This window comes from Chelonoidis abingdonii, chromosome 11 (assembly GCF_003597395.2).
Source record: "Chelonoidis abingdonii isolate Lonesome George chromosome 11, CheloAbing_2.0, whole genome shotgun sequence".
Taxonomy (NCBI): Eukaryota; Metazoa; Chordata; order Testudines; family Testudinidae; genus Chelonoidis; species Chelonoidis abingdonii.
This window is the reverse complement of record NC_133779.1, coordinates 33966781-33992409: the sequence shown is the minus strand read 5'-3', so window position 1 is coordinate 33992409 and position 25629 is coordinate 33966781. Positions and strand designations below refer to the sequence as shown.

The 25629-nt window shown below is 53.8% G+C and overlaps 1 protein-coding gene across 6 annotated transcripts; it reads right to left on the bottom strand.

Moving 5' to 3' along the window:
* Window positions 1–1148: 1148 nt before the first annotated feature.
* Window positions 1149–24901, bottom strand: ZNF414 (zinc finger protein 414). Of its 6 annotated transcripts, none has more exons than XM_075070863.1 (9): window positions 24769–24901; window positions 11079–11232; window positions 9466–9573; window positions 8430–8537; window positions 6365–6470; window positions 5091–5629; window positions 4009–4059; window positions 2501–2659; window positions 1149–1629 (listed from the first exon to the last, which is right to left on the bottom strand). In XM_075070863.1, exons 1-9 carry the CDS (start codon window positions 24769–24771, stop codon window positions 1553–1555), a joined length of 1305 nt encoding a protein of 434 aa, XP_074926964.1. In that variant the 5' UTR covers window positions 24772–24901; the 3' UTR covers window positions 1149–1552. The 6 variants fall into 6 exon arrangements, with proteins under 6 accessions (XP_074926964.1, XP_032632659.1, XP_032633447.1 ...); XM_032776768.2 differs by having other exon boundaries at window positions 1464–1629; window positions 9466–9576; window positions 24769–24858; XM_032777556.2 differs by lacking the exon at window positions 4009–4059 and having other exon boundaries at window positions 1464–1629; window positions 9466–9576; window positions 24769–24858.
* Between the last annotated feature and the right edge of the window lie 728 nt (window positions 24902–25629).

The window sequence follows — 25629 nt, the reverse complement described above, 5'->3', positions numbered from 1 at the left end:
CCCCACCCCTGTGTGAGACTGACACAGCCTCTGGCTGGCATTAGAAGAGGTCAGTAGGTAGCAGCTTAGGTTTTCTGAAACCAGGCTGCCATGAGGTCATGAACCTTCCCTCAACTAGAGAGGATTTTAACCTGGGCAGACTGAAGCAGTTTTACTGAACAAAAAAACCCCCTCTCACCTCTTTCCAGGTTTGGCTCCCGCTACCATCAGTGACCTTTGCTTGCAAGGCAAAGGCAGCGCTTTGCTACCCTTTGGGCCATGAACCAGTTGCAGCAGGAGTGGAGGGAAGTTCCCCATCTCTCCAGCCTGGGGTTACACTTGATCCCACTCAATCCCACTCCCTGCGCACCGTAGCCAGGTCCGCCTCCCCCCTCGGCTAGATACAGCTGGCTCAGCAGAAGGCTTCTGGGGCCTTGCTCTCCAGTCTCCTAGAGCTGGATTAAACAGCCAGCAGAAAAAAAAAACCCACTGCTGCTGGAAACATCTACGCCCTGCTGCTACAGCCGTAGCTTGGGGCAAACCCCTGAGGGTCAGATTTCTAGCCACGCTCAGACCCCAGGAAGGTACAGACTGAGGGGGCCAGTTTCACACAGAGCATGTGGCACAGCTGGGGGGGGGGGGGGCGGGAGAGAAGGGGGAGCCCTTTTGAAAACCAGACCCACCCCCACTCTGCCTCTGTCTTCCCTGCTGTGAGGCACAGCGTGTGTAAGCACTGAAGGGCAAAGAGGGGTTAGGTGCTTGCACAGCAGGTCCCAGCCTGCAGGCGCTGCCAGTGGAAACACCAATCCTGCTCTGGCCAGTTCCCTAGGCCAAGCTTGGTGCTGCCAGCTTCCTATGCCCCAGAAAGCAGAATCCTGCACATTGGCCTTGTCCCCATCTTCCTGGCACAGTGCTCTGAGGGAAGCAGGGGTGGCTCGGCCAGGCCAGGCCCTGTCATTACTCTATTCAAAATCAATTATCCTGCCCTGAGGCTACAGCCCGGAGCCCTCTCCATGCAGGGTTCCCACCTCCAGCTCCATCCCCCAAGGGAAACTACACCAGTCTTTACCCAGCTGCAGCCTATGCTTAGAGCCCTGCCGCTCAGCCCCATTCCACGCCCGGGGAGAGGCCATGCTCAAGGCAGCAGGACGCAGAGCAGACGCAGACCCTTCTGTCCAATTCCCATTTATTTCTGAGTGACCTCATCTCCGAGAAGAAGTCCACTAACTCCTGAGCAACTCTACCAGGCTCTACAGAGAACCCTTGTGCCTGAAGCAATAAGATCTGGAGCAGGGGGGACACACAAGCTTCCAGGACTTAAATTTAAGCCCCCCCCTCCAAAAAAAACAAAACCCCAAGAAAAAACCTCTCCTTGCCCAAACTCTCTGCAGTGCACAGCTTGAAGTCAGTGGCATGGCTACAGGTGAGGGGAGGGGTGCAAACACAGCGCCGGAAGAAGAGGGGAGAGGGGATAGGTTCCTGCTGCAGCACTGGCTTTTCCGTACACCTGTTCCTATGGCATTCCCATGCACACCTCCCTCCCTCCCTCCCCACCCCTGGTTCAGCAGGAGCATCACAGCTGTGAGTACAGGGAGTTCTCCATCTCCGGCGGGAGCTTTGAGTGGAAGGAGGCGAGGCCGACACCGAAGTCTGTAAGAGAAGCACAAGGGAGAACCATCAGCGCTAAGAAATTCGCCAGCTCCCGGGCAGCTGCTCGAGAGGCTGGAGCCAAGTGGGGCACTAGGTGCATGGCCTCCTAGCTTGCATGGGGCCAGCGCTCTGGCTTTATGCTCCGCTGCTGCATCTCAGTGGAGCCCAGCTGGGGACCAAGAAAACTTGGTCGGGTCCAATACAACTGCCTTTGGGAGCTTGCAGAAAGGACCAGGCCGTTATCTGCTCCAGGCACCTCGACTGATTCTGAAGCCTAAGGATAAGTCCAAGGTCATTGCAGTTTGGTAGAATCATCCAGTTGTTCTGGGCTTGTGGGTGGAGCTGGAGTAGTTCCCCTTCCCTCAACCTGGCCCTTATAGGAGCACTTTGGCCAGGACAGCTGGGCAAGGGGCAGGTTTCTCAGCCAGGGTGGAGGATGGAGTTGGTGCAACTCAGAGACAAGTGGGGAAGCACTTAACATCAGGGGCCATTTCTCAGGCAGCTTTAGCAGTGTCCACATCTCTCCCGTCCCTGTGCATTGGGGCTTAGTCCCCTACCTAGATCACTCAGAGACAAGTTTTCCTCCCCACCTAAACTTCACCAAGCCAGGCTCCCTGCCTCTCCAGCCGGGGGTGGGGGTGGGGGGAAGACAGGGGACAGGACTCCAGCCCTGTCAGGCTCTGGGAAGGGTGTGGCTTTGGGAGGCTGGGATATGACCCATGCCTCCCACTAAGACCACAGGAACACTTGTCATGCAAAGGAATCTGGGCTGAATTCTGGGGCTCAGGGTCCCAAGATCAGCTCCAAACAGCTCCTCCCACCAGCAAGCAGGGCAGATTCCCACCCCCCAGCTCCCCGCACTGGACCGCACCCATCTCTCCATCCAGCCGGCTGGGCAGTGGTGGATTCTTGTGCTGATCCTCGATGTGCAGCGTCATCTCTTCCCGCGAGGCGCTGGAGTACGGGCACTGCATGCAGGTGTAGCGCCCTCGCGTGTGCTCCCACACGATGCGGCTGTTGGAGGAGTGGCCTGCAGCACAGGGGGCGGAAAGCGTGTGCATTGACTTGCTAGTGCCCTGGGATAGCAATCGCATGGCCATCCCCTTCCCCCCCAGAGGCATGCACAGCTGTTCATCACCACACCAGCAGCACCTGGGCCATGCCCACTGAAACACACCCAGCAGCTGATGGCCATGGGAATGGGAGATCCAAAGGCCAAAGCAGGCAGCATGGTACATTGGACTAGGCTTCAGGATGCCTGGGATCTATTCCCAGTTCTGCCACTGACCAGCTGGTCCCCTCCCGCCCTTGGTCTGTCTTGGCTCTTGAGCTGGTGCGCACTTTGGGGCAGGGACTGTCTCTCTCTGGGCAGCACCTGGCAGGGCGGCCTGGGTCTCTGGCACCTCTCGCTGCTACTGTAACACCCCTAACACAGAAAAGGAACCGGGGGCTGGGGCTAGCGGCTGTTCCAGTTTAAGCCCCAAAGGGCAGGTCATTCCCCTGCCCAAAGTCTTTGCTCCCACACACTTGGCTCAGCTGGGGAAATCCAAGCCTCCCTGGTATCACAGAAGAACAGCTGATTTCCCACTCCTCCCAGGTTTGGCACGGGGTCCAACAGGGACAGGCCAGGCTGAAACGGCTTCCAAGAGGTGCCAGGCCTCCAAGATGACCCCTGCTCTGTACAGAGTGGAGGGGGGTAAATGGTCAGAGTCCCCAGAAACTGCAGGGCCACTATCCCTCCCCAGATATAAAGGCCAGCACCCCACAGAGTGGGGCTGAGGGTAACAAAGCCAGCCCCACCCAGGGTTTGGTTTAAGCAAGAAGTCTTGTCCATCAAGACACCACAGCAGCTGTCAGTCCCAGACAACTGCTGCTCACCACCAGATAGATTCCACCCCACCCAGGGCAGGCAGCACCCTCCCTTCCCAGCTAGAGGTACATCAGCAGTTTAATACCAGGCCTCTGTATTACGTCCCTTATCGAGGAGCTCGGAGGTCTCCCATCCAGTGACAAAGCAGTCTTGATGCTGCTTAGCTTGCAGGCAGTCAGAGCATGGGGCTGCAGGTTAGAACGGCCAGACTGGGTCAGTCCACTGGGCCATTTCACCAAGTAGCTAATGCCAGGTGCTTCAGAGGGACTGAACGTTATTGGACTAAGCCACTCAATCACAGGTATCGTGGTTGTTTCGCCCCCTGGGTGGTGCCCTTGGGCCCTCCAAAGACTAAGTGCCCCTTGCTGTCCTGTGTGACATGGCTAATTCAAGCCCTCCCTCGACTCTCCTTGGGTTCCCCAGTTCCCAGGGCAGGTCACCCCCTCACCGCACAGCAGCACCACCCAGTGACCAAAGAGCAGCCCAAAGCCGAGAGGTGCCGGACTAACCTGAAGTCACACCTGAGCCAAAGCATGGGAGGCGTGGGCCGACGCACACACCTGCGAAGGGAATCGAGGGGCGAGACAAGCATTAGGCCTTCCCCTCCCTTGGCTGGGGGGAAGGGAAGCGACCAAGAGGCCCTGGCTCGGATGCCAGCTGTAGCTGCCACTGGCTTTTCAGAACAAGGCTGACAGGACAAGGGGGCATCACTCCAGGCGCTGTGCCCGCAGGACTCGACGGACAGTTCCAGGGGGTGGAAGCAGGACAGAGATTGGGGGCTGTGGGGGAGCTGAAGGGGGATTTTTTTTTTTAGCACAGGGAGGGACTCTCACACTGGAGCAAATGAGAGCCAGGAACATGTCCTGGTGCTACACCATCCGCAGGTTTGTCAGGGTGTTAGCTGGGCAGCAGTTGCAATAGCCTGTCGCCAGGGCGCCTCTTCCCGCCGGATCCTGCGCCAAAGGGGTCCCCAGCACAGGCCGACGACGGCCAACACGGGAAAGGGAGCGGGGCTCACCAGCTCAGCACAGCGGCCACAGGCTGGCGGGAGGGAGCGAGGGAGGAACAGGCCAGGGAGGTGTCACGGCCTCGGTTACAGAACGAGAGGCGAATTCTCCACTGGCACGGTATCTCCGTGGAGGTTGGTGGAGCCAGCGGAGGATTCAGCCCAATACACCCCCAGGCCTTGGCAAACAGAGTAGGATAAATGGGATCATGCCTCATGCCCCACATCTGGGGAGCCCTCCAGGATAGACGTGGATCTTGTTCTCAAGTTTCCCCATGGAGCAGCTTGTCTGTTGGGCGCGAGATGTTGGGATGAGGGGTGGAGAAATGGCCACTGGAACCCACTCTACGGAGCCCGGGACAGAGGGAATCTGGGAGCTTGAGCAAGTGGGATCTGTCTGGTTCTCAGGGTGGCAAAGGGAGGACAGGGCAGCTGGTGGGTAGCGTCCTCGGCCGGAAGTGCCTCCCCGCCCGCCTGTGGGTTCTCGCAGCAGCGGCCTGGGGCGAGCCTGGAAGGAGGTTTGCTGTAGCCTGGGGGATTCCCAGCTGAAGACGACAGATTTACCTGCTGGCCCTGTGTTCTCACCTTGACTTTTCTTCCACACAGCGTTGGAGACGGGGAGGCCTTGGCTGGGCAGATACGGCCTGAGGCGATGCTGAACCGAAGCCTGAGGTAAGCTGTAAGGAGAGGGGTGCATGTAGGACAGGAAAGGCCCCGGCACCGAGGAGTGAGGCTGGCCCGAGAACCGGGTCAAGGACGACGGCCCGAAGGGAGAGGGCTCCAGCAGAGGGAATGGGTGGGAGGCTGGAGAGACCAGGGGCATGGACTCCAGGGAGCCGTGGAGACCAGGGAGACTAGTGGGGAGTGAGGCTGGCACGGCGGAGGAGACAGCGTCCATTCTGGGGAGGATGGCTTCTTTCTCCATGTGCCGGATGACGCTCTGGAGTTTGGGCAGCCCCTCCAGCGGCTTGGCCGGGGGGTCCTTCTCCAGTCTGGAGGTAGCAGGTGGGGGGGGCCTCTCGGCTTTCTGCACTGGAGCTGGGCTGCTGGTGCTGTCGGAGCAGACGTGCAGGTGCTTGAAGAGGGAGCGGTGGGTCCGGAAGCGCAGCAGGCAGTTCTCGCACCTGGGGAGCGACAGGAGAGGGCGAGTCCGCAACGGCCCAGCCCAACCCGAGGGGAAACTGCAGGCTTAGCAGAGCGGCCAAGAGCCGAGCGAACCAGGAAATCCCTCTCGTGGAGAAAGGAGCCATCCCAGGCACATGGCCAGCATATAGGTCTGGGCCCAAACTCACCAGACTCCACTAAGCTTGAGCCATTTTTTTTTTGGACCTGACCCTTCCCCTCCAAATCAAAGCGAGTGCTGCAGCTGCCTCCTGCCCCTGGGGTTGGCACAGCAGTGCCAGCAGCCACAGGCCCCTCTTGTCAGCTGCCACCTCCTGCTGTGCGGCCAGGGCGCCGCTACCTTGGCAGTCACGCCGCAGCATGCGCAGCCCAGCACGGTGGATGCGGCCGGCAGGAGCAGAACAGGCAGTGGCTGCACAGACCCCGACCCTCCGAGGCGGGTCCTGTTGGGCTGCGGCACTCTAGAGCCCAGAGGACAAAGCCAACACTGAGGAGGGAGAAGAACTGGCCCATCGCATCCCACAAGGCCCCACCACAAACAGAAGGACAGCATGGAGCGGTCCCCCAAGCCACATGAGAGAACCCCATTGCTTGGCACATTGGAGAACGGTCTGGCTGGTGCAGTGCCCTGCCTAGGAGATCTGGGGGCTCTGGACTAGCTGGGACCAGTGAGAGGGGTCGGGGAGGGAGAGGAAGAAGGGGCCTTATTTCTTTGACCCAAAGAGGGGGAAACTTACTTGAAGTAGCGGTTTGGCTTGTAGTGCACCTTCATGTGAGCCACCAGGTCCTGCATGCTGGGGAAAGTTTCCGTGCAGCCCTGGGTGGGGCAGTGGAATATTTTACCTGGCAGAAGAGGGGCAGAGAGGTCAGTGAGACACCCACAGTCAGGTCCACAACGTTCTCAGCTTATAGCGAGGGATTCTTTAGAACCAGCTACGCAATGGTTAGGGAGCCCAGCCCCTTCGACACGCACACTGCTCACCTCTGTAAACACACTCAGAACGTCCACAGGAACTCCTCACTTAAAGTTGTCCCGGTTAACACTGTTACATTGCTAATCAGAGAACATGCTCGTTTAAAGTTGTGCGATGCTCCCTTATAACATTGTTTGGCAGCCGCCTGCTTTGTCCACTGCTTGCAGAAAGAGCAGCCCGGTGGAGCTAGCTGGTGGGGGCTTGGAACCAGGGTGGACCAGCAGCCCCCTGCACCAAGCAGGCTATCAATTGCCGGCAGTTCAGCTGTCCCTCTCCCTACTGCTGCCATGTGCTGCTCCTGCCCTCTGCCTTGGAGCTGCTTCCAAGAGCCTCCTGCTTGCTGTGTGGAGGGGGAGGAAGAGGGAGGGCTAATGTCAGGGTGTCCCCCTCCCCCCTGCTCCTGCCCTCCCCCCACTTACCCCATCTCCATAGAGCAGGGGGACATGACAGGGCTCAGGACGAGGGAGCTTCCTGATCTACTTAAAAGGCAATGTACTTAGAGCGGGGTCAGTGTACTTAAAGGGGCAGTGTGCATCTCTCTCTCACACAGGGTGAGAGTCTCTGTCCTTGTCTGCCATGCTGTCTCCCCTCCCTCCATTTGTGCTGCCTTGTAGAGTAGGAGGCTACATTAACATCATGTGAACCCTTGAGGGCTCAGCCGAGTGTTAGTTCATCATTGAGCAGTAAGGCATTCCCTGGGAAATTGCCCTCCCTCTGACTCCACCACCTCAACCAAGCTTCACAGTCATCATTGCTGGGTACAGTATTAAAACTCTTTAAAAAACTTATACTGTGTGTACACACACACACACACACACACACACACACACAGCCTTTTTTCTGGTAAAAAAATTTCCCTAGAACCTAATCCCCCCATTTGCATTAATTCTTATGGGGAAATTGGATTTGCTTAACATAGTTTCACTTAAAGTTGCATTTTTTTCAGAAGCATAACTACAACGTTAAGCGAGGAGTTACTGCATTTGCCAGGGAGGGCAGGGGCCTTGTTATCACAGCAAGGGAAATTTCAACTCCCCCCACAAAAAAAATACCCCTAAAATAACCCCCCCCCAGGTTAATTGGACAGTTTACCAGTGCAGTGACTTGGCAACGAGTGGCTAATAAGATGAGGGGGTGCGGGAAGGGAGTTTGGAAGAGAACCTGGTGGTGGGAAAGTTAGTGAATTAGCTTGTCCTAGGACAGCCAAGGGGCAGATCTGATTTAGCTCTGATCTGATTACAGTGCACATTGGTGAGCGTTTGGGATCAGGGAGCTGCTGTTTGCGAACACTTGGTTGGGCGAGTGCCAGTTCATACTGTCTGGGGCGGGGGGGTATTTGAAACACAACACAGTTTTAGAGCTACAAGCTCCCATTCCCACGTACTGCTATAAAAAGTTATGGCCAGAGTACCCAGCGTCTCCCGTTGTTCCCTGTTGGAGCAACTGAGATCTGAGCTCCTGGGAGAGTCCAGCACCTGTAAACCCAGCCTGTGTCACCCTACGAGTTTGAACTCTCCCTGACAGCCAATCAGTGGGTAGCAATACCATGCGACTTCAGTGGACAGTCACCGCTTCAACAAATGCTCACACGCAACCCAAAGGCTGGAGTCTCCTCACCAGCTGCTCAGTCATCAACAGTAAACTGACACTTTACAAGTAGCCCAGCCGGGCTGATGCCCCAGAGGAAGCACTAGGAAGGGATAACGAGGCCTCCTCATCTCAGGCATCCAGCCTGCCCTAGCATGTGGTCTCCTGACACCCCAACTCTTGACAGCAAGGCCTCCTTCTCCCAGCACCCCACTGGGATGATATGCAAGCCAGGCCTTACCCTCCAGGGACTGAGTGGGTCTGTAGTGGACTCTCATGTGATCCATTAGCTCCTGCATGCTGTGGAAGGCCAGCTTGCAGCCATAGCTGGAGCACTGGTAGTGCTTCCCTGAAAGGAGAGAGAGCCACTGGAATTATTTCTCTCCCAAGCCCCAACAGCTTCCCTGCCTTCATGTCCTCCCTCCTCCTCAGAATGAGGGCACGGCCTCGCTGGTCCTCCACTGCTGGCATCAGAATTAGCTGGCTTGGGCACTATGCACATCACCCACCCGTGAGAACATGGCAGGCTGCCTCTCGAGCAGAGATCTGGGCCAGAGATCCTGCAGATGTGAAACATACCGGGTTCACCTAGAGCGTAGCAATGGCCATTTGCTCCCCACACAGCATACCTCACCCCTGACCTGGTGGGATCCCCAATGGCTCATTCAGGCTGGGGTGCTCTGCTGAGATGAGCAACCAACAGGGCCAATTCACACTGAGCGCAATGATGATTTTTGTCTCTGATGAGCCCCACCGAAGTCATGTCATACAGGCTGCTGAGCGGTCAGATGGCAACAGTTTCCAGTCCCTATCAGCCTGGGCTCTGCTCGGACCAGAGACGAAGGGTCCAAAGCTTCACTTAGCCTTTAGAAATATTCCATCACATCCCTTTCCGCCCCACTCCTTTCTTCCCACCTCTGCCTCTCCCCTGCTCCAGGTAGCCATTGCTTTCCCTTGCCGCCACTTCCTCCGGCACTGCCCCTCTGGGTCTTCTCGCTGGGACAGTTCTCAGGGCGAACAGGAAGAGTTTAGCTGATTAGCCCAGGAATACAGTAAAGGAACCTTGCCTGAACGCAAACTCCTCCCCCTTCTCTAGCAAGAACCCAGGTTAACATTTAAGGGACAAGTTCAAGTTAGGCTCCCTAAAGAAAACGGATGAACAGTCGTGCCCCTGAATATACCTGGAGTGGTGCCCTCTGCTGGAAGAGAGTGGACCTGCTGGGATCACAGTTCTACCCTCCCCAGCCCCCCGTGCACTGCTGTTCCCTTGAGCTCACCTGGGAGGGGTCTGCGCTTCGAGAGTCGCAGGTCCTGAGCTTGCGCCCCGCTGCCTCCACTTCCTGTTGGGTGCGTCTGGTTGCCCGACACAGCGAGGTCATTGTAGCCTGCTGGAGAGATCCAGAATTACGACGGGAGCGTGGCCACCTGAGATGAACTCCCAGCAGCCTGGCGAGGCTGAGCTGTGACACTGCCCAGTGCATAGCAAAGCGGTTGCCAATATGAGCCAGAGGCCATCAGAACAGGAACACGTTAGGCACAGTGGGATATTTCAGCTGTTGTGGTGGTCTCCGAGTTCTGTATTTCAAGCAAGGCCATTGCTGGGGGCCACTTCAATGCGTCTCAGTGTTTGGATCCCTTTTCAAGTTGAACCTGGGTGTTGGGTTTTTATGGGAAGCATCTAGGTTTGTCTACCTTGCAGTTCAAAACTGGCGGCTGGCCCATGCCAGCCGACTTGGGCATGGGGGACTCGGGCTATGGGGCTGTTTCAGTGCAGTGGAGATGTTTGGCCTCAGGAGACCAGGATCTAAGACCCTACAAGGTCTACACTGCAATCAAACAGCCCCTTAGCCCGAGTCAGCTGGCACAGTCCAGCCGCAGCGCAGACCTCCCCTCTGAGTACGTCATTCCGGCATAGCTCTTGCCCGTAACTTCCTGACGCAGGCTCCCAGCCTGAATGCCTCGGAAAGGGTTGTGAGCTGCATGGGGAGGGAGCCACAGCCAGGCCCCTCCACAGGGCATCTGGGGGCAAAGAACCAGCTCTTCCACTTCCCATCTTTGGAGGCCAGCAGGAAGCCAATGTCCAGCTCTTGCACAAAGTTCTGAAGCTCCATTTGCTCTGGAGCAAAGACCGATCCTTTGCAATAAGCTTGTTAGCCCCTGGGTCCAAGAAGGGCATGCCCCGAACATTTCTACACTTGGGCATCTCTAGCCTAGGGACGACTTATACGGAGCACGTGTAGGATGCACTTCGGAAGTCAGAATTTTCGTCGACTCAAATGGATTCCCCTCCCCCCTGAAAACTAAGGTGATACACTAGATCTTCACCACCACCAGGGCTATGCTACAGTCCAGACCTGGGTGGTGATGTAGGTCCACATTCAGCAAGTCTGAACAGGGTTGGAAATTTTTTCAAATGGGAAAAGCATTTCTTTCCCTGTTCTCCCATAATTCCAAGAGAGAAGCTGGATGGATCTTTCCATCATCTTAATGGATTAGACTAAGTTACCTTGCCCCCACCCCTAGCCCCAACCAAACCTGAAAGATTTCAGAATGGGAAGACAGGGGGTTGGAAGGGAGACAGCTTGGCGCTCCTCCGTGGAACCTGAAGAGGGACATGCTGTCTTAACACAGGTGGGAGGTGACGGCTGAGACCTGGAGGTGCTAGAGGTGTGCTCAGCTGCTTCAGCAGGAGAAGTCTGCATGTGGGTCCCACATTTGACCTCCCTGACCAAAGCCTCATGGGGCAAACCTACACAATGGTTTCAGGTTTTGCGTTACTGTGAGCGGGGGCTTTCCATACATGCACACTGCCCATGCCAACTGCCTTGCAACCTGCATCCACCCTCCCCTTCTCCCACCGACACTTCTGCTCCCTCGCAAACGTATTTACCGCCCAAGGGGAAGGAGGGCAATGCCGCGTCTTTCTCAGTCTTCAGGGCTTTGCTCTTGACGGGGCCGGGCGAGGGGTAGTGCTCGTGGTAAGCGAGTGCCGTGGCGGAGCGGGCAATGCCGGGCACTGGCGAGGAGCTCTTCTCCTGGTGATGCTAAACCAGACACAAGGGGACAAGGTCAGCCGTGCACAGAAAGGTCTCGTGAACATGCACGACCGACACCGCCCCTCCACAGCTGCCAGTTGTGATGGACTCAAGCAGGGGAGAGCAGGCAGGGCCAGGCTCAGAGATGGGCAGGGAAAAGGTTCTGTATGAGAAGAGTCTGAAGAGACCGGGGCTGATTAGTCTAGTGAGGGATACAGAGCTGCACATGGCAGCGTGGCCTGTCAGAGCTGGGAGCCAGGCCAGCCGCCCCCAAAAAGCAGGGTCTTTCTGCCCCCCCCAAACCAGCTGCTCCTTAAAACATTTTAGTTTCCCCTGCCCTGACCCTCCCCAGGAAAAGCTGCTGGGACAGCAGTGACCAATTCCGCCCCCGCCCTACTCAGCTACTGGGGCGTCTGAGTGCTAAGGAGGTAGCTTTACCACTACCTGTGGCCACAGGACCCATGGGAGCATCAGACTTGCACAGCGAATAAACAGGAGGCCCTCAAACAAGGAGGGGAGGGGCAGAGCTCAGAGGGAAGATATGCGAGAGAGGGGAAGGCATGTTAGGGAATGGTCCCTGCCCACCAGCATTCTGCTCTCTCTCCGCTCATTCTTCCCTGCTCCTTGTCCCCCATCACTGAGGAGAGGCCAGCGTGGCTGGAACAGAGCTGGAGGGGGGCAGTGGCTGGGCAGAAGGCCCTTGGGCTGGAAAGGAGAGAGTGGTGCTGGGGAAGGAAAGGAAGGGGGAGTTGCTGGAGGGGACGGCTGGTGGAGGGCGGGGGGAATTGCCGCTCCTGCAGGGTCTGGTGAAAGACCTGCCCCGATGAAGCTGGGTCAGGCTCAGGTGGCAGGGCCTGTGAAGGTGGAGGCTGTACAGCTCTAGGGTGACCAGACAGCAAATGTGAAAAATTGGGACAGGGAGGGTAATAGGAGCCTATATGAGAAAAAGGCCCAAAAAATTGGGACATCTGGTCACCCTATACTGCTCCTTCAGGCCAGCGTGTGGATGGCAGCATCAGTCAGGAACAAACCACATCAAACCAACCGAATGTCCTTCTTTGACAGCATTCCGGGTGCAGCGGATAGAGGGGAAGCGGTAGATGGGGGACCTCTTGATTTTAGTAAGGCTGTCCCACATAAGGCTCTCATAAGCACACTAGGAGTTACTATAAAATGAGTGGTTGAAAGACCGCTCTCAAGGAGTAGTGATCAGTGCCAAACTGGGAGGGCGTTTGTAGTGGAGTCCTACAGGGGTCAGATCTGGGTCTGGTACCATTCAATGTTTTCATTAGTGACTTGGATCACGGAGTGGAGAGGATGCTTATTAAAACTGAAGAGGTCACAAGCTGGGAGGGTTTGCCTGCACTTTGGGGGGCAGGATTAGAATTCAAAACGACCATGACAAATTGGAGCATTGGTCTGAATTCAACAAGATGAAATTCAATAAAGACAAGTACAAAGTACTCTATGTAGGAAGTTTGGAGGCGAAATCAAACGCACAACTACAAAGTAGGGAATAGCTGGCTAGGTGGTCGTACTGCTGAAAAGGATCTGCGGGTTACAGTGGATCACAAATTTAATAGGAGTAAAACTATATGATGCAGGTTTGAAGAAGGCCAATATTCTGGGGTGTTGTATGTAAGACACAGGCGGTAACTGTCCCACCCTACTAGGCACTGGTGAGGCCTCAGCAGGAGGATGGTGTCCAGTTCCGGGTGCCCCACTTTAGGAAAGAGGTGGACAAATCAGAGTCCAGAAGAGAACAACAAAAATGATAAAAGGTTTAGAAAACCTGACCTCTGAGGAAACGTTAAAAAAACTCAGATGTTTAGTCTGAGAAAAGAAGACTTGAAGAGGGGACGTGATAAGTCTTCAAACACGTTAAGGGCTGTTATAAAAGAGGCTGTTGGTCAGTTGTTCTCCACGTCCACTGAAGGCAGGACAAGAAGCAATTGGCTTAACCTGCAGCCAGGAAGATTTAGGTTAGATATTAGGGGAAAAAATTCCCAATTCTCAGGGTAGTTAAGCTCTGGACCAGGCTTCCAAGGGAAGTTGTGGAATCCCAGTCACTGGAGGTTTTTAAGAACAGGTTGGACAAATCCCTGTCATTGATGATCTAGGTTTACTCAGTCCTGCCTAAGTGCAGGGGGCTGGATTTGTTTTCTCAAGGTCCTCTCTTCCAGCCCTGCTTTTCTAGGTGGCCAGGCATGCTGGCGGCCGAGCTAAACCCAGGATCTTGGCCAGCCTTAGCCAGAGCCCAGGATAGTCCTGAAAACCTGGAAACTCCCACAAAACTGGGCCACAGGTCTTGTCAAACAAACAAACTGGACATTGTTCTGTGGCTGGACCTCAAGAGAGCATTGTAAAGGTCTTGGGGTTGAAACGCCCTGTATTCGGCAAGGGGTCCAGCCCGAAAGTCTACACAGCAACGAAACAGCCCTGCGAGCCAGAGTCAGCTGGCACGGGCCAGCTGTGGGTTTTTCCTTGTAGTGTAGACCTACCCATAGTCTATGTATCTAGCCCACATCCCCATCTCTGGCATTGCAAAGTTGCAAGAACCTCCCTAGGGGACAGTTCAGAAATAATATGCCAATAAGGATGTTTTCCTCACCCTCTGGCAGTTAGAGGTGGGGTGTGCCTGGAAGCAAAAGGGCTTTTCCCCCAGGGATGTTCTAGTTCTTTGAGCTTCTACGCATTTTCTCAGGATCCAGATCTTCTGCAGAGCACCCCAACAGGGCATTTTTAAGATACCTTGCATTTGTAGGATAGCCTGCTCCTCCCAGCCAGCGCATGCACCCAAACCCACAGTGCAAGCACCAACCAGGACCGGTGCTAGGGGTTTTAGCGCCCTAGGTGCATGGCAATTTTGCTGCCCCGCGTGCTGGTCCTGCGGCTCCGGTGGAGCTGCCGCAGTCGTGCCTGCGGAGGGTCCTCTGGTCTGCGGCTCCGGTGGAGCTGCCGCAGTCATGCCTGCAGGAGGTCCACCAGAGCCGCACAAGCAGCCAACTGTCCGCAGGCATGACTGCGGCAGCTCCACCGGACCCGCGGACTCTCCGCAGGCATGCCTGCGGCAGGTCAACCGGAGCCGCCTGCCGCCCCCTCCGGCAAAATGCTGCCCACCATTAATCCTTGCGCACTAGGCGATTGCCTAGGCCGCCTAAATGGAAGCGCCGGCCCTGGCGCCAACAGATTGTATTGGCCTCAGAGGCGCGCACCCACCAGCAGCCAGTTTTTGCAAAGTCTTCCCCACGTGCAGCATCAAAGACATCAGCAAGCTCAGCGTCTGCAGCTAAGTTCCTGCCAGGAGTACACAGATCGGCTGCAAAAATCCCCTCCCCATGGCAAGGAAAGTGGGTCAGATGCGGGAGTCACTGGCTTGATTGGTCATCTGCCTGGCAGGACAGCTGACGACGGGCAGTGCATTGTGGGAGCCTGCGTTATCTTTCTCTCCCCCACACCGCCAGGGAAATAGGCCTTCCCTCCATGGGTCCCAGCCTGAGCCTATTAGAAACAGACCATCTTGAAAAAGCCATTTTAAGTTCCGCTAGCTGCAGCGAGGATGAAGCACTGGGAGCAGCAGCTGCCAGGCAGATGGGAGCTGAGGCAGGGAACATATCAATCTCTCTCACACACACACGCACACAAGCACACGCACCCGTGGGTGCTGTGCAGAGCTGAGGAGCTAGTCTTCGCCCCGAGAAGTTCACCATCTAAACAAGACCAAGCTGCCAAATGATATTTCCCTAAAGCTGTCGGAGCAGAACAGCTCTTCAGGACGGTGTGGGATCAACCACCCCTGCAGAGCCACGGTCCAGCCCCGGCCCAGTGGATGCATTAGCCTTGGAAACTCAAGGCTGTGAACACCTCTCATGTCAGGAACTGGGCTGTTCCCCCATCTGCGCAGGGAGGCAGCAGTGGGAGTCAGAGGACACGGGTGTGTAGGGGACCCCATGCCATCCCATCAGTAGGCTCAATGCCCCACCTCTCCCCATGAAGGGCACAGGGCAGCCCAGCTGCTCGGGGACAAGGAGGTGCCCGAGCTCCCCCTTTGCTCAGACTCTCATGCAGGGATGAAAATCGAATGCCAACACTGCTAACTACAGGGCAGGTCCAGCTGGAGACCCTTGGGCCAGTCCACTCTGGGCAAAGTGTCCACCATTACAGAGCAGGATGCTGGAGCTGGATTCCTAGTTTGCCTGGGCAGATGTCCTTGGCCAGTGGGGCTGTTTCCTCCCTTGGCATGGGCGGGTAACTCTAGTTCACACTGGCACATCAAGAGCAGGGCAGCACCATGGAGCAACTCACTAACTTGTTTCCAGGACAGCCTGGTGTAGCCAAGTACCCCTCATCCCTGACCACTGGAGGTGGGTCACAGAGGTAGCTCCATGGTCTCCTCGATCCTGGCCTGCCAGTTGTGGACACTTGTCCCAGTAGAAACTGGCCTGTGACCATTAAATGCATTTTCATGCAAACCAGTAGTCAGATGAATGATTTCTGATTATTATTGCCCTGGACAGGATTTGAACCCATGACCTAGAGGTGCAAGGCTCCCTACTGCCCAAATCCCCTGGATACCTGCCACAGGCCCCTAGTATCTCAAGTGTTTCTCCTCCCAGCACCCAGTGAGGTTTGACAGATGACATGCCCATGGGCACGCAGGAAGCCTGTGGCAGAGCGAAGAATTAAACTTGGGTCTCCCAAATGGCAGGCTAGCACCCTAACCACCCCTCTCAGAAGGGCCACAGATGGATCTTGCACTGCCAAGAACACTCAGGCTGCTTGCAAACCATCGGTGAATGCGGCACCTGCCATGTTTAGCTTGGTGTTGGGGCAGCTGGTACCTCACAGAACCAGACACCCCTAAGGTGCCTCTGATCAGCAAGGCTGATGGTGGGCAGAAGCTCGGTCCTGGTTTGTGCAGAGGCAGCATGGTTTAAAAGCCTGCTCTGTGGTGCACAGAGGAGCCTGTTTCTCCTCCTGGCCATGCTTCAGTAGAGTCTGTCAGGGGTAGGGATTCCCCAAGTGAATGCAGGCCCTGTGCAGCAACAAGCATCGCAGACTGTGCCAGCTAGGGATGGAAGGGGATAAGGACCTTGCCCCAACAAATTAACATGTGGCTTCAAACCCAGCTGCACTGTACGGGAGTTGTGAGCAGTGGGGATTGAACCTGAGACTTCTGGTTGGGAAAGCACACACCTCACTGCCTGAGTTAACAACACTGCCACCATAGCAGGTTTATTAATCTTTGTGGGCCAGCCACCGCCCAGGCACCACTGTGACCCCCTGTCTTGGTCAGCCGTATTCCCCTCATGGATTTTTCAGTGGAAAAGTAAAAGCGACAAAGAGGAGGAACCCGGGCAAAGGACATCCTTGCGATGCCCAGCAACTTCCCATTTGCAGGTATAGTGCAGGCAAATACTTCTAGGTTATGGCTCGGTGACATCTCATCTTCTGTTCACCACAAGCAGTTAAGCATTGGCAGGATTGGGGCTGAAAAATGTACTGATCCGAGGCCAGCTGCTTAACTTTGGGGTTTGTATTTAAAACAAAAACCAACCCCCCACCCCCTGTATCTGGCTATTATCTAGCTCTATTCATCAAGAGAGCTCGAAGTGCTTTACAGAAATTGCTATCCTCCTTTTGCAGTTGGGGAAACTGAGGCATAGGATGGCAAAGTGACTTGCTCCAGAACACCAGACAAACCAGTGGCAGAGCCAGAAACTGAACTGGAATCTTCCTCCAGTGGCTTATCCACTAGGCTGCCTTGCCTTCCTCTTAGGCCAGATGCCAGTTGTATAGAGTTAGGATGCTCTGCTTGTTCGCTTTCTGGTTTGGGGGCCTCTTTGCAGCCATCAGCAACAGTTTTATGCTACCTGCCCAGTCTGTGCCTTTAAAGCCAGAAACTCCCTGGGCTTGTCTAGAGGATTCTGCTTCCAGTACATCAGAGCAGTCACAGGTCAGCACAATGAGGCTGCTCGCTCCTGCTCGTTTACTTCTCCTCCTCAGAGGCCAGGAAAGGAAGGTTCTGGGAGGACAGTCAGGGAGGAGTAACGACAGAGCCGGGGAGCCAGTGGTGCAGTAGGGCGGGGGGCATGTGCAGTCGGTAGATGGATATTTGGGACCCATCAGGTGCAGAGGCCTTTGGGCCCAGTAGCTCAGGTGCCTATAACACTTGCCTGAGAAGTGGTACCAAGGACAAAGGTGAGTGATCACAGCACTCCAGTTACACTGGTGGCAGCCGTAGGATGCCCGTACCTTCCTAGTGATAAGAGGAAGGCCTCTTATTGGCTAGTTTGGCTGGCAGTAGCTGGGAGGCAGGGGCCTGAGGACTACTCAGAAGTGACCCTGACACATTCCAAGCATTTCCGTAAATCCCAAGGAGGGGAACAGACAGGGCATATGGTGAGACGTGGGGCACCTCACAGGGCTATGCATCTATCAAGCATGCCTTCGGGTGGTCCCTGGACCAAACCACTGACCCTGAGTGGAACCGAGCAGGCTACAACCACCACATACAAGCCAAGGCGGGAATCTTTCAATGGGGCAATTGGGACTTAGTCAGCTCAGAGGGTGCCTCTGCCATCTCCCTTGCCCTGAGGGATCAGAACTCTTTCCCCTGCCCCCTGCCCGCCCCTCCCAAACCCCATATAGGGGCTGGAAATTCTATGCTCTCTACACTCTTAGGCTGGGGTTTTCCCCAGGTGGCAGAAGAATTTTCACCCCAACCCCCAGTAGGGGTCTGAGGCCCCAGCAGGTGTTTGCTTTTCATGCCGTGAGCTTTTAGGCGTATCTCCTCCCTTGGAAATGTACAGTAAAGAGACACAAAGTACGATTAGCAATAGGGTCAGCTTGTGGGTCTGTGCATTTGCTATCGTCAGTTTCTGTTGGAAATTCCCCCCCACACAATCTCTGCAGGGGTAATTTTTTAAAACAGAAGTGAAAACTACTAGGTCAAAAAAATCCCTACGTGTCAACATTCAAATGACCTCCGGGAGGTAGAAAGAATAAAAATGCTGCATATCACACAAGTCTTAGGGAAAGTCAATCATTCAGCCCAACCTGATCAGTCCACACTGGACTGTCCCAAAGGCTGGTTTGGCTCAGTCCCACAGACACGCAAGAAACAAAGACCAACAAGCACCTCCAGCGAAAAGTAATCTAAAAGCGTGTAGAGAATTCCACAGAGATCTACATCGAGAGATCATGAAGGCTGCATCATTGAGTCACCCGACTGCCAAAGTGATGTCTGCACATACACCTTAGCTCGGCCCCTGCCCCCACTTGCGCATGTGCCTTCAGGTAAAGGGTTAAGTTTTCCAAGAGCACTTCTGATCTAAATCCCATTGAAAGTCGGCCATGCTAGGCACTGGATGGACCATAAGTCCCAGTCCTTGCCCCCAAAGAGTTTACAATTTAAGAGAAGACAACAGATAGGTGGAACAAACAAGGAGCAGGACAGGACAACATATTGGCAGAGTCCTTGAAACATCCTATATCTAGTTTTGGGGTAGCGTGAACCAGACACACTGAAAGTTTTTGGTGTTCTAGGTTTATCCCCTATAGGCTAGCAAGATGTAAGCTGCATAATATTAAATTTAGGAACAGCATGTGACCGATACAAGACAGTATCATGATGCATATACACAAAGGGACAGAGTTAAGGTTATATGTCAAGGTGAGCACAATATTAAGGTGGAGTGGCTAAACTGGGATGTTAAAAAGCACCCATTTGACTTTGGAGCACAAGTCCCACTGTACATCAATATGATTTGTGCTCCCATCCCCCATGCACGTTGCGCATGCAATGAGACAAGGGCTCCTCATTCATTGAGCCCCTGCTCCAAAGCTTGGTTTAGCAAATAGGCATCTTTGTATCAGCTTTTTTGGGCTTGGATCAGGCCTGAAGCGTGCCTTTCGCACCAGTGAAAAAACTGGAGCTAACTGGGACCCGGAATTCCTGGTCTGCGGGAAATTCAGACGTTTAGAAAAAAAGTTATTCCAACTGGGAACAAAAAACCAAAGTTCCAGAATTTCTGACAAAACAAAAAGTTAAAAAAAAAAAAAACACACAAAAAACTGATTCAGGACCCTCAAAATATTTCATTTCGATAACATCTAGGGCGAACAGACAGCAAGTGTGAAAAATAAGGATGAGGGTAGGGGTAATAGGTGCCTATATAAGAAAAAGGCCCCCAAATTGGGACTGTCCATATAAAATTGGGACATCTTGGTCACCCTAACAGCATCAAAGTGTTTCTTTAGCATCGTTTGATTCATTTTTACTGGTATTAAAAACCTCAATCCACATATACTAAATAATACCAAAAATTAAACACTGTAATATAAAGTCTAAAGCAGCAAACTGAAGCAACTTTGTCAAAATGAAAAGTTTTGCCTTCCCCCACCCTCCCCATCCAAAACATTACACTGACGTTAACAAGGTCCCACAAAACCGTCTGGATTTCAAAAGAAAACTGTTCTGTTAAAAGGTTTCCCACCAGCTCTAGCGTAAACCTCCAGGTGCCGAGCACAAACGGTACAGCCACATGATGCAGCCCGCACTGAGCAAACGGTTACCTTTTGCATGGGTGCTGGAGGCAAGGTTTGCATGCGTCCAGCTGCAACCCCAATGCCAGTGACAGCCCCAGGAGGAGCTGGAGATGAGGGGATAGGAGCAAGCTGCACAGAGCAGTAGTTCTCAACCATGGGTCCAGGGTCCCCTTGGGGGCCTCAAGCAGGTTTCAGGGGGGCCTCCAAGCAGGGCCAGCATTAGACTTACTGGGGCCCAAGGCAGAAAGCCTGAGTCCCTGAAGCCCGGGTCCCTGAGCTCCGCCACCTGGGGCTGAAGCTGAGCCCGAGCAATGTAGCTTCATGGGGGACCTGTGGCATGGAGCCCCAGGCAACTGCCCTGCTTGCTACCCCCTAGCACCAGCCCTGGCTTTTATCTGCAGAACAACAGCTATTGCGGCACAGGTGGGCTGTGGAGTTTTTATAGCATATGGTGGTGGTGGTGGTGGTGGTGGTGGTGGTGGTGGGCCTCAGAAAGGAAAAGGTTGAGAACCCCGGCCATCGAGGTTCTTAGATCTCCGCTCTGGAGCTCGAGGCCTATTTTCAGGGGAGGGACAAGCAAGCCTCAACTTTTCTTCCATTTGAAAGCCGGGGGTATTTCTCAATGGCTCTCTACGAGCCTTATGGCCCCAAGCGCCATCGACAAGGCAGAGGAGTGGAGAAAACCCAGTGAAACACCAAAAATCCCTGTGGATTTGGAGTAAGAGGATGGAGAAAACCCTGCTGATTTGGGGTGGGGTGCGAGAGGGAGGGGAAGATAACTTGGCATAGATTTTCCCAGATTCCCCTGCTGATTTATAGCACCCCAGGTCAGGCTTCTCCATTGGGAGCAGCACTGCTCATTGCTATGGCAACAACTATTCAGCCTCCTTTCTTCAGGGGTTTGATCTCAGGCAAGCAATGAGCATCTTCAAAGCCCTACAGGAAGTGGCGAGCGTGCACCTGCGTAGTGGGAAGGGCAGGGGGGGAAAAAGGAGAATCCACTTTCGGCACAAAACATTCCGAGTTAAGAAAGGGAAGCGGCAGCAGGGTGTTTGAAATAGGGAGATTTTTCAGATCCTAGTTCCTCACTTTGGACACTGCCTTAGCTCATCCCCAGATGGCTACTGTGTTTTCAGAGCCAGAGAAAGGCGAGAGAGAATTTTAGGCCTGATCTCCCTTGCGGTTTAGCCCCAATTTCAGCATCTGGTACACAACAGCAAACTCCCCAAGGCCAGTTCTCCAGATCCTCGCTTCTTCTTGCGCCCAATCACCCTCAGTGCAAAGCAGATGCAGCACGTGATCAGATCAGAATGGGAGTGTTTTACAGGCCCTCTCCTTGGCCCACCGTGACCCACAGATCAGACCGTGATCTTGCCCTGGTGTGACTGCACCAGACGCGGGGCCATGGGCATCAGGACCATAACTCCTTGGTGTATTTCTGTCCTCCAAATCTTAACTCTAATGGTGCGTCTGCAGCACAATCAGAGGCGGACGGCAGCACAGGCAGACATACCTGAGCTAGCACTGTTAAAAACAGCGACACAGATGTGGTGGCACAGGCTTCAGCATGGGTTGCACCAGCATGCCGGGAGCCTGGGTACACACTTGCATTGCTAGCTCACCTGCACCGTAGCCCGTGCCACTGTGTCTTCACTGCTTCGTTTAGTAGCGCTAGTTCAGCTAACGTGTGTTGACCCATGCTGCAATCCTGCCTCGGGTTGCCGTGTGGATACACCGCTAGAGTCAGGATTCCAGCCCTGAGCGCTAATTCAAAAGTCACTTTCTACAAGTATTCACCATTTCCCCCGAGACTTTCACTAGTGAGCTCTCTCACTAATATAGCTGCAGCCAAAACACAGTCCTTTACAAAGTCAAAACCAACGTTCTTGGCGGAGGTTGTTCAGAGCAACCACGCAGTCCTAACTAGGAGAGACGTTCCCATTGCCACGTCTGTTAATGGCCACGGCTCGGCCCCCCAGTGCAAACACGAGGGCTCATTCACACCAGCTGACACAGAAGACATTCACGAATCCACAGCAGTGGGATAAATGGAACAAATAATCCTATTTGAGAACCTATACCATGCTCTGCAGCTAGAGGTTTAATACAATTTCTGAAACACACATTGTCACACGCAGAGATAAGAAACAAAGGGTTTGGAGCCAGGGACTCCTGATCACTCACTGCAAACATAATAAAAGGGAAGGGAGACTAGAGATACAGGAAATAAATGCTATGACAGCAGAATGGCTTTTTCACTGATTGTTCTGCTGAGCTTTCAACCCCCAGCTCTGGCGGCTGCTTGCTCAGTGTTTCCTGCTCAATCTGGAAAGCATAAATTTGCCTCAGTTAAGCCTTTTCCTTTCTTGACGGATACAAGCAGCCCAGGGATCACGGGGTTAATTACGTACACGTTAAATAAAATTAACTGTGTTAAAAGAACACTACGACTGAGCTCAAATTGCGTGAAAGTGAGATAATTCAGATTTCTCTTCCAAAGCCTCCTTGACTCACGCTCATCCTCCCTCCCACACGTGTGTTTTGTTTTATCGCATGGGGCTGACCATGAACTTCAATGCCATAATCTACAGTTTGTAATGGATCCAGATGATGACACTTTTTTTCCCTTATTTGCAATATTAATATTTCAGCCTTAAACGTAGATTTCTTCCTTCCTTTTTTTTTTTTTTTTAAATAAAAACGATGAAGAACTTTGCATTTGTGATTAAATACATTCTCGGTGGAGATCGCTCTTATTTATGAAGCATCTAACCTGTGCTAGTGAGAGGAACACACAGAGTTGCTTTGAATCCCCTCTGCACCAAGCCATGATCACACCTGGGTGTTAATTTCAAGATCTATTCACGGGAATAAACGCAGCCATGATGGTGGATTACAGCGTTTCCCCTACATTTAATTATTTTCAGAGAGGGCTGCATGTCAGGATCCTAAATTTATGATGCTGTCACCATTTCTGTGCCAGCTTTTAATGGTCCCTTGTCAAGTGACTAGCCCTAAGCAACCTTTTTAATAGTCCTTCTGCAAAAGCTACTTCTTTCAAATCCTTCCTCATTGCTCCCCTAGGCCAGGTCTATGCTACAGTGGCACAGCTTATGGCTCCATGGCATAGATGCTTCCTACAGGGACGGAAGGGGTTTTTCCTTCGATGTTGTTAACCCACCTCTCCGAGAGGCAGTACCTAGATCGACAGAAGAGTTCTGCCATTGCCCTCGCTGTATCTACACCAGGCTTATATCCACCTACTATAGTGCATAATTTTTAAGCGCAGACCAGGACTTAGTTTGGAATCTTTCATCACTAATCTCTGCCTATTCACACACCTGGTCATTGAAATCAAATAATCAGGCATTAGGAAACAGAATAGATGATATGATCTACCATCATCAGTAAAACCACCTCCTCCCAAGGAAAAAAAAAAGGGAGGAGGTCCTGCTGGCACCTTAGAGACTAACATTTATTTGGGCCTAAATGAGTTATTAAATAAAATATTTATTATAAAATATAAATAAATAAAATCTGTATGCCCAAATGTGTGTGTTACTCTCTAAGGTGCCACAAGGACTCCTCATTTTTGCTGATACAGACCAACACGGCTGCCGCTTTGAAACCTTCTCCCAAGAGCCTCTCTCTCCTCTTCCCCCACCCCACATCTGACAGTGATCTGTTGCCACTGGCCCGTGTGCTAACCTGCACACTGATCTGCAGAGGAAGCCTCCTTTCATGCAGGGCCCATTTGAAGTTATTTCAGCTTGCAGGACCTTCCTATGCATCCGTACTTCACCACACACATTTGACATGACAGCAATAGGCGGCAAGCGGGAGAATTCCCCCCCCCCCCCAAAAACACAACAACAAAGGTTCAAACCCCTGTTTTCCCTACGAACAGCCACATCACCCCAAACCGGTGCAGCATCCAGCAGCTCACCCATTGTCACAACCCACGCAAGCAATGCCTGACAGCCACCTTCAGTTCAGGCCACCCTGAGCCCTCTGAATAGCTGTAGCATCCCAGAGCATCTGCAAGCAACCCTAGGACAACAACCAGAGCCAGTGCAGGCAGCTCTGGGACAAGGAGCCAGCTAACATGTGCAGTCAATCAGGGGTGGGAGTAGGGGTGGAGGAGAGAAACTGAGGGGGGGTCTTTACAAACAAAGATGAGTTATAAAAAAGGGAAAGAAAAATCAACATGAAATAAGCAGCTTCCTGTTAAGAAAAAAGGGGCCACTCCAGGTCCATGTGACAGATATGGGGAGGGCACAATGGGCAGGGTGAATTCTTATACCATGTAGGCTCATAATCATAAGGCAGGAGGTGGAGGGGGCAGAATGGCTGTAATGACTGGGCCCCCCTGTACAATGGTCCCACCCGTCCCCCACCCCCCAGGAGCCAGCTGCCTGGCTCAGCTGAAAGCCAGTTTCAGTTTTCCTTTCCCCGCTGAGTGCAGAAACTGCTGGCCAGTGGGCTAGTTTAGAGGGTCCTGGATCCAAATCCAGGACCCCCCAGAACCAGGCGTGGTAACCAAAGGACATACGGCCCCCTTCCCCTCGGCCCAAACCCCTCCTCCCCCACCGCCCCCGGGGGCTTGAACCCCCGCCTCCACCCTAGCAGATGAGGTAACATTTTCTCCCTTTGCAAAACACAAATGCGGGGTTTTTTAAAGGGAGTGGAGGAAGATATAAGCTACCTCCCCCCTTTTTAGCATGACCTCTTTGTGGGGGTGAGGCGGGGGAGACCCCCCCCCCTCCTTAAACCAGCTCCTCCAAGGTCCTCACTTACTTTCAGCCCCTTCTAGCTCATTTCCCAGGCAGAGCCCAGCTGCCTCTGGTCAGTGTCAGGCTTCCTCTGCTGCACCGGGCTTGTTTATTTCGTGTCTCTCCCGGCCGGGACAAGGGAGGTGGGAAGGAGAAGGGGGGGCCCTCCCCCCAACACACACACAGAGGAAAGGCTGCTCCTGGGTTAGCCGAGTCCACCTACCATTTCTCTGGCAGGTCCCGCAGGGGAGGGGCTTTTGTTCCGGCTTTATATCCCCAATTCTCCCGCAGCAGCAGCGAGAGACATCAAAAGGCAAAGATGTTACATTGTAGCCATTTTATGTTAAGCAGCTGTCGCGAGACCGAGGGTGATGGGGGGGGGAAGGGGGAGGGATTTGTCATAGAAGGGAAGTGAGGGATTAGATTCCTTTAGCAAAGGCCGGGGGGTGGGGGAGTCTCCAGGAGTTGACAAGACTCCAGTACAAACCCAAGAGGCGGTGACTCTGCTCTCCTATCACATGATTGTGTCTCTCATGTGCTTCTGTCCTGCTCTTCCTTTTTTCCCCTTAGTTTTTTTTTTTTAAACAGGCCAGAGCTGATGGTGCCAATAAAAAAAGATCCACACAGGCCCAGGGCCGTCCGGGCTTTGTTTAGGGCAATGCACGGCGTGGCATTTGTGCGCCGACCCATCACACCCAGCTGCAGAAAATGGCTGCAGCATCCTGACCTTTCGGGTGTTTGTCTCGGGCATGGGGGTTGCGGCTCGCTTGCAGGCGTTGCTCTGTGCAAGGCCAGGCACGAGAGACAGCCCCACGCCTGTTCGTTAAGAGGAGCCACGGGCTCTGAACCCATCTCACAACAGCCCTGAGACGGCAACAAGGTCCATGCAGATGGGCCCTCTACTGCTTCAGGGCCTAGCAGCAAGATTTGCCAAAGAGTTTATGGGAAGTAGGCCCCCCATTCCTATCAGCATTCAGCGGTAACTGGACACCTCCATTGCCTTAGGCCAGGGGTTCTCAAACAAGGGGTTGCGAGGTTATTACATGGGGGGTCATGAGCTGTCAACCTCCATCCCAAATCCCGC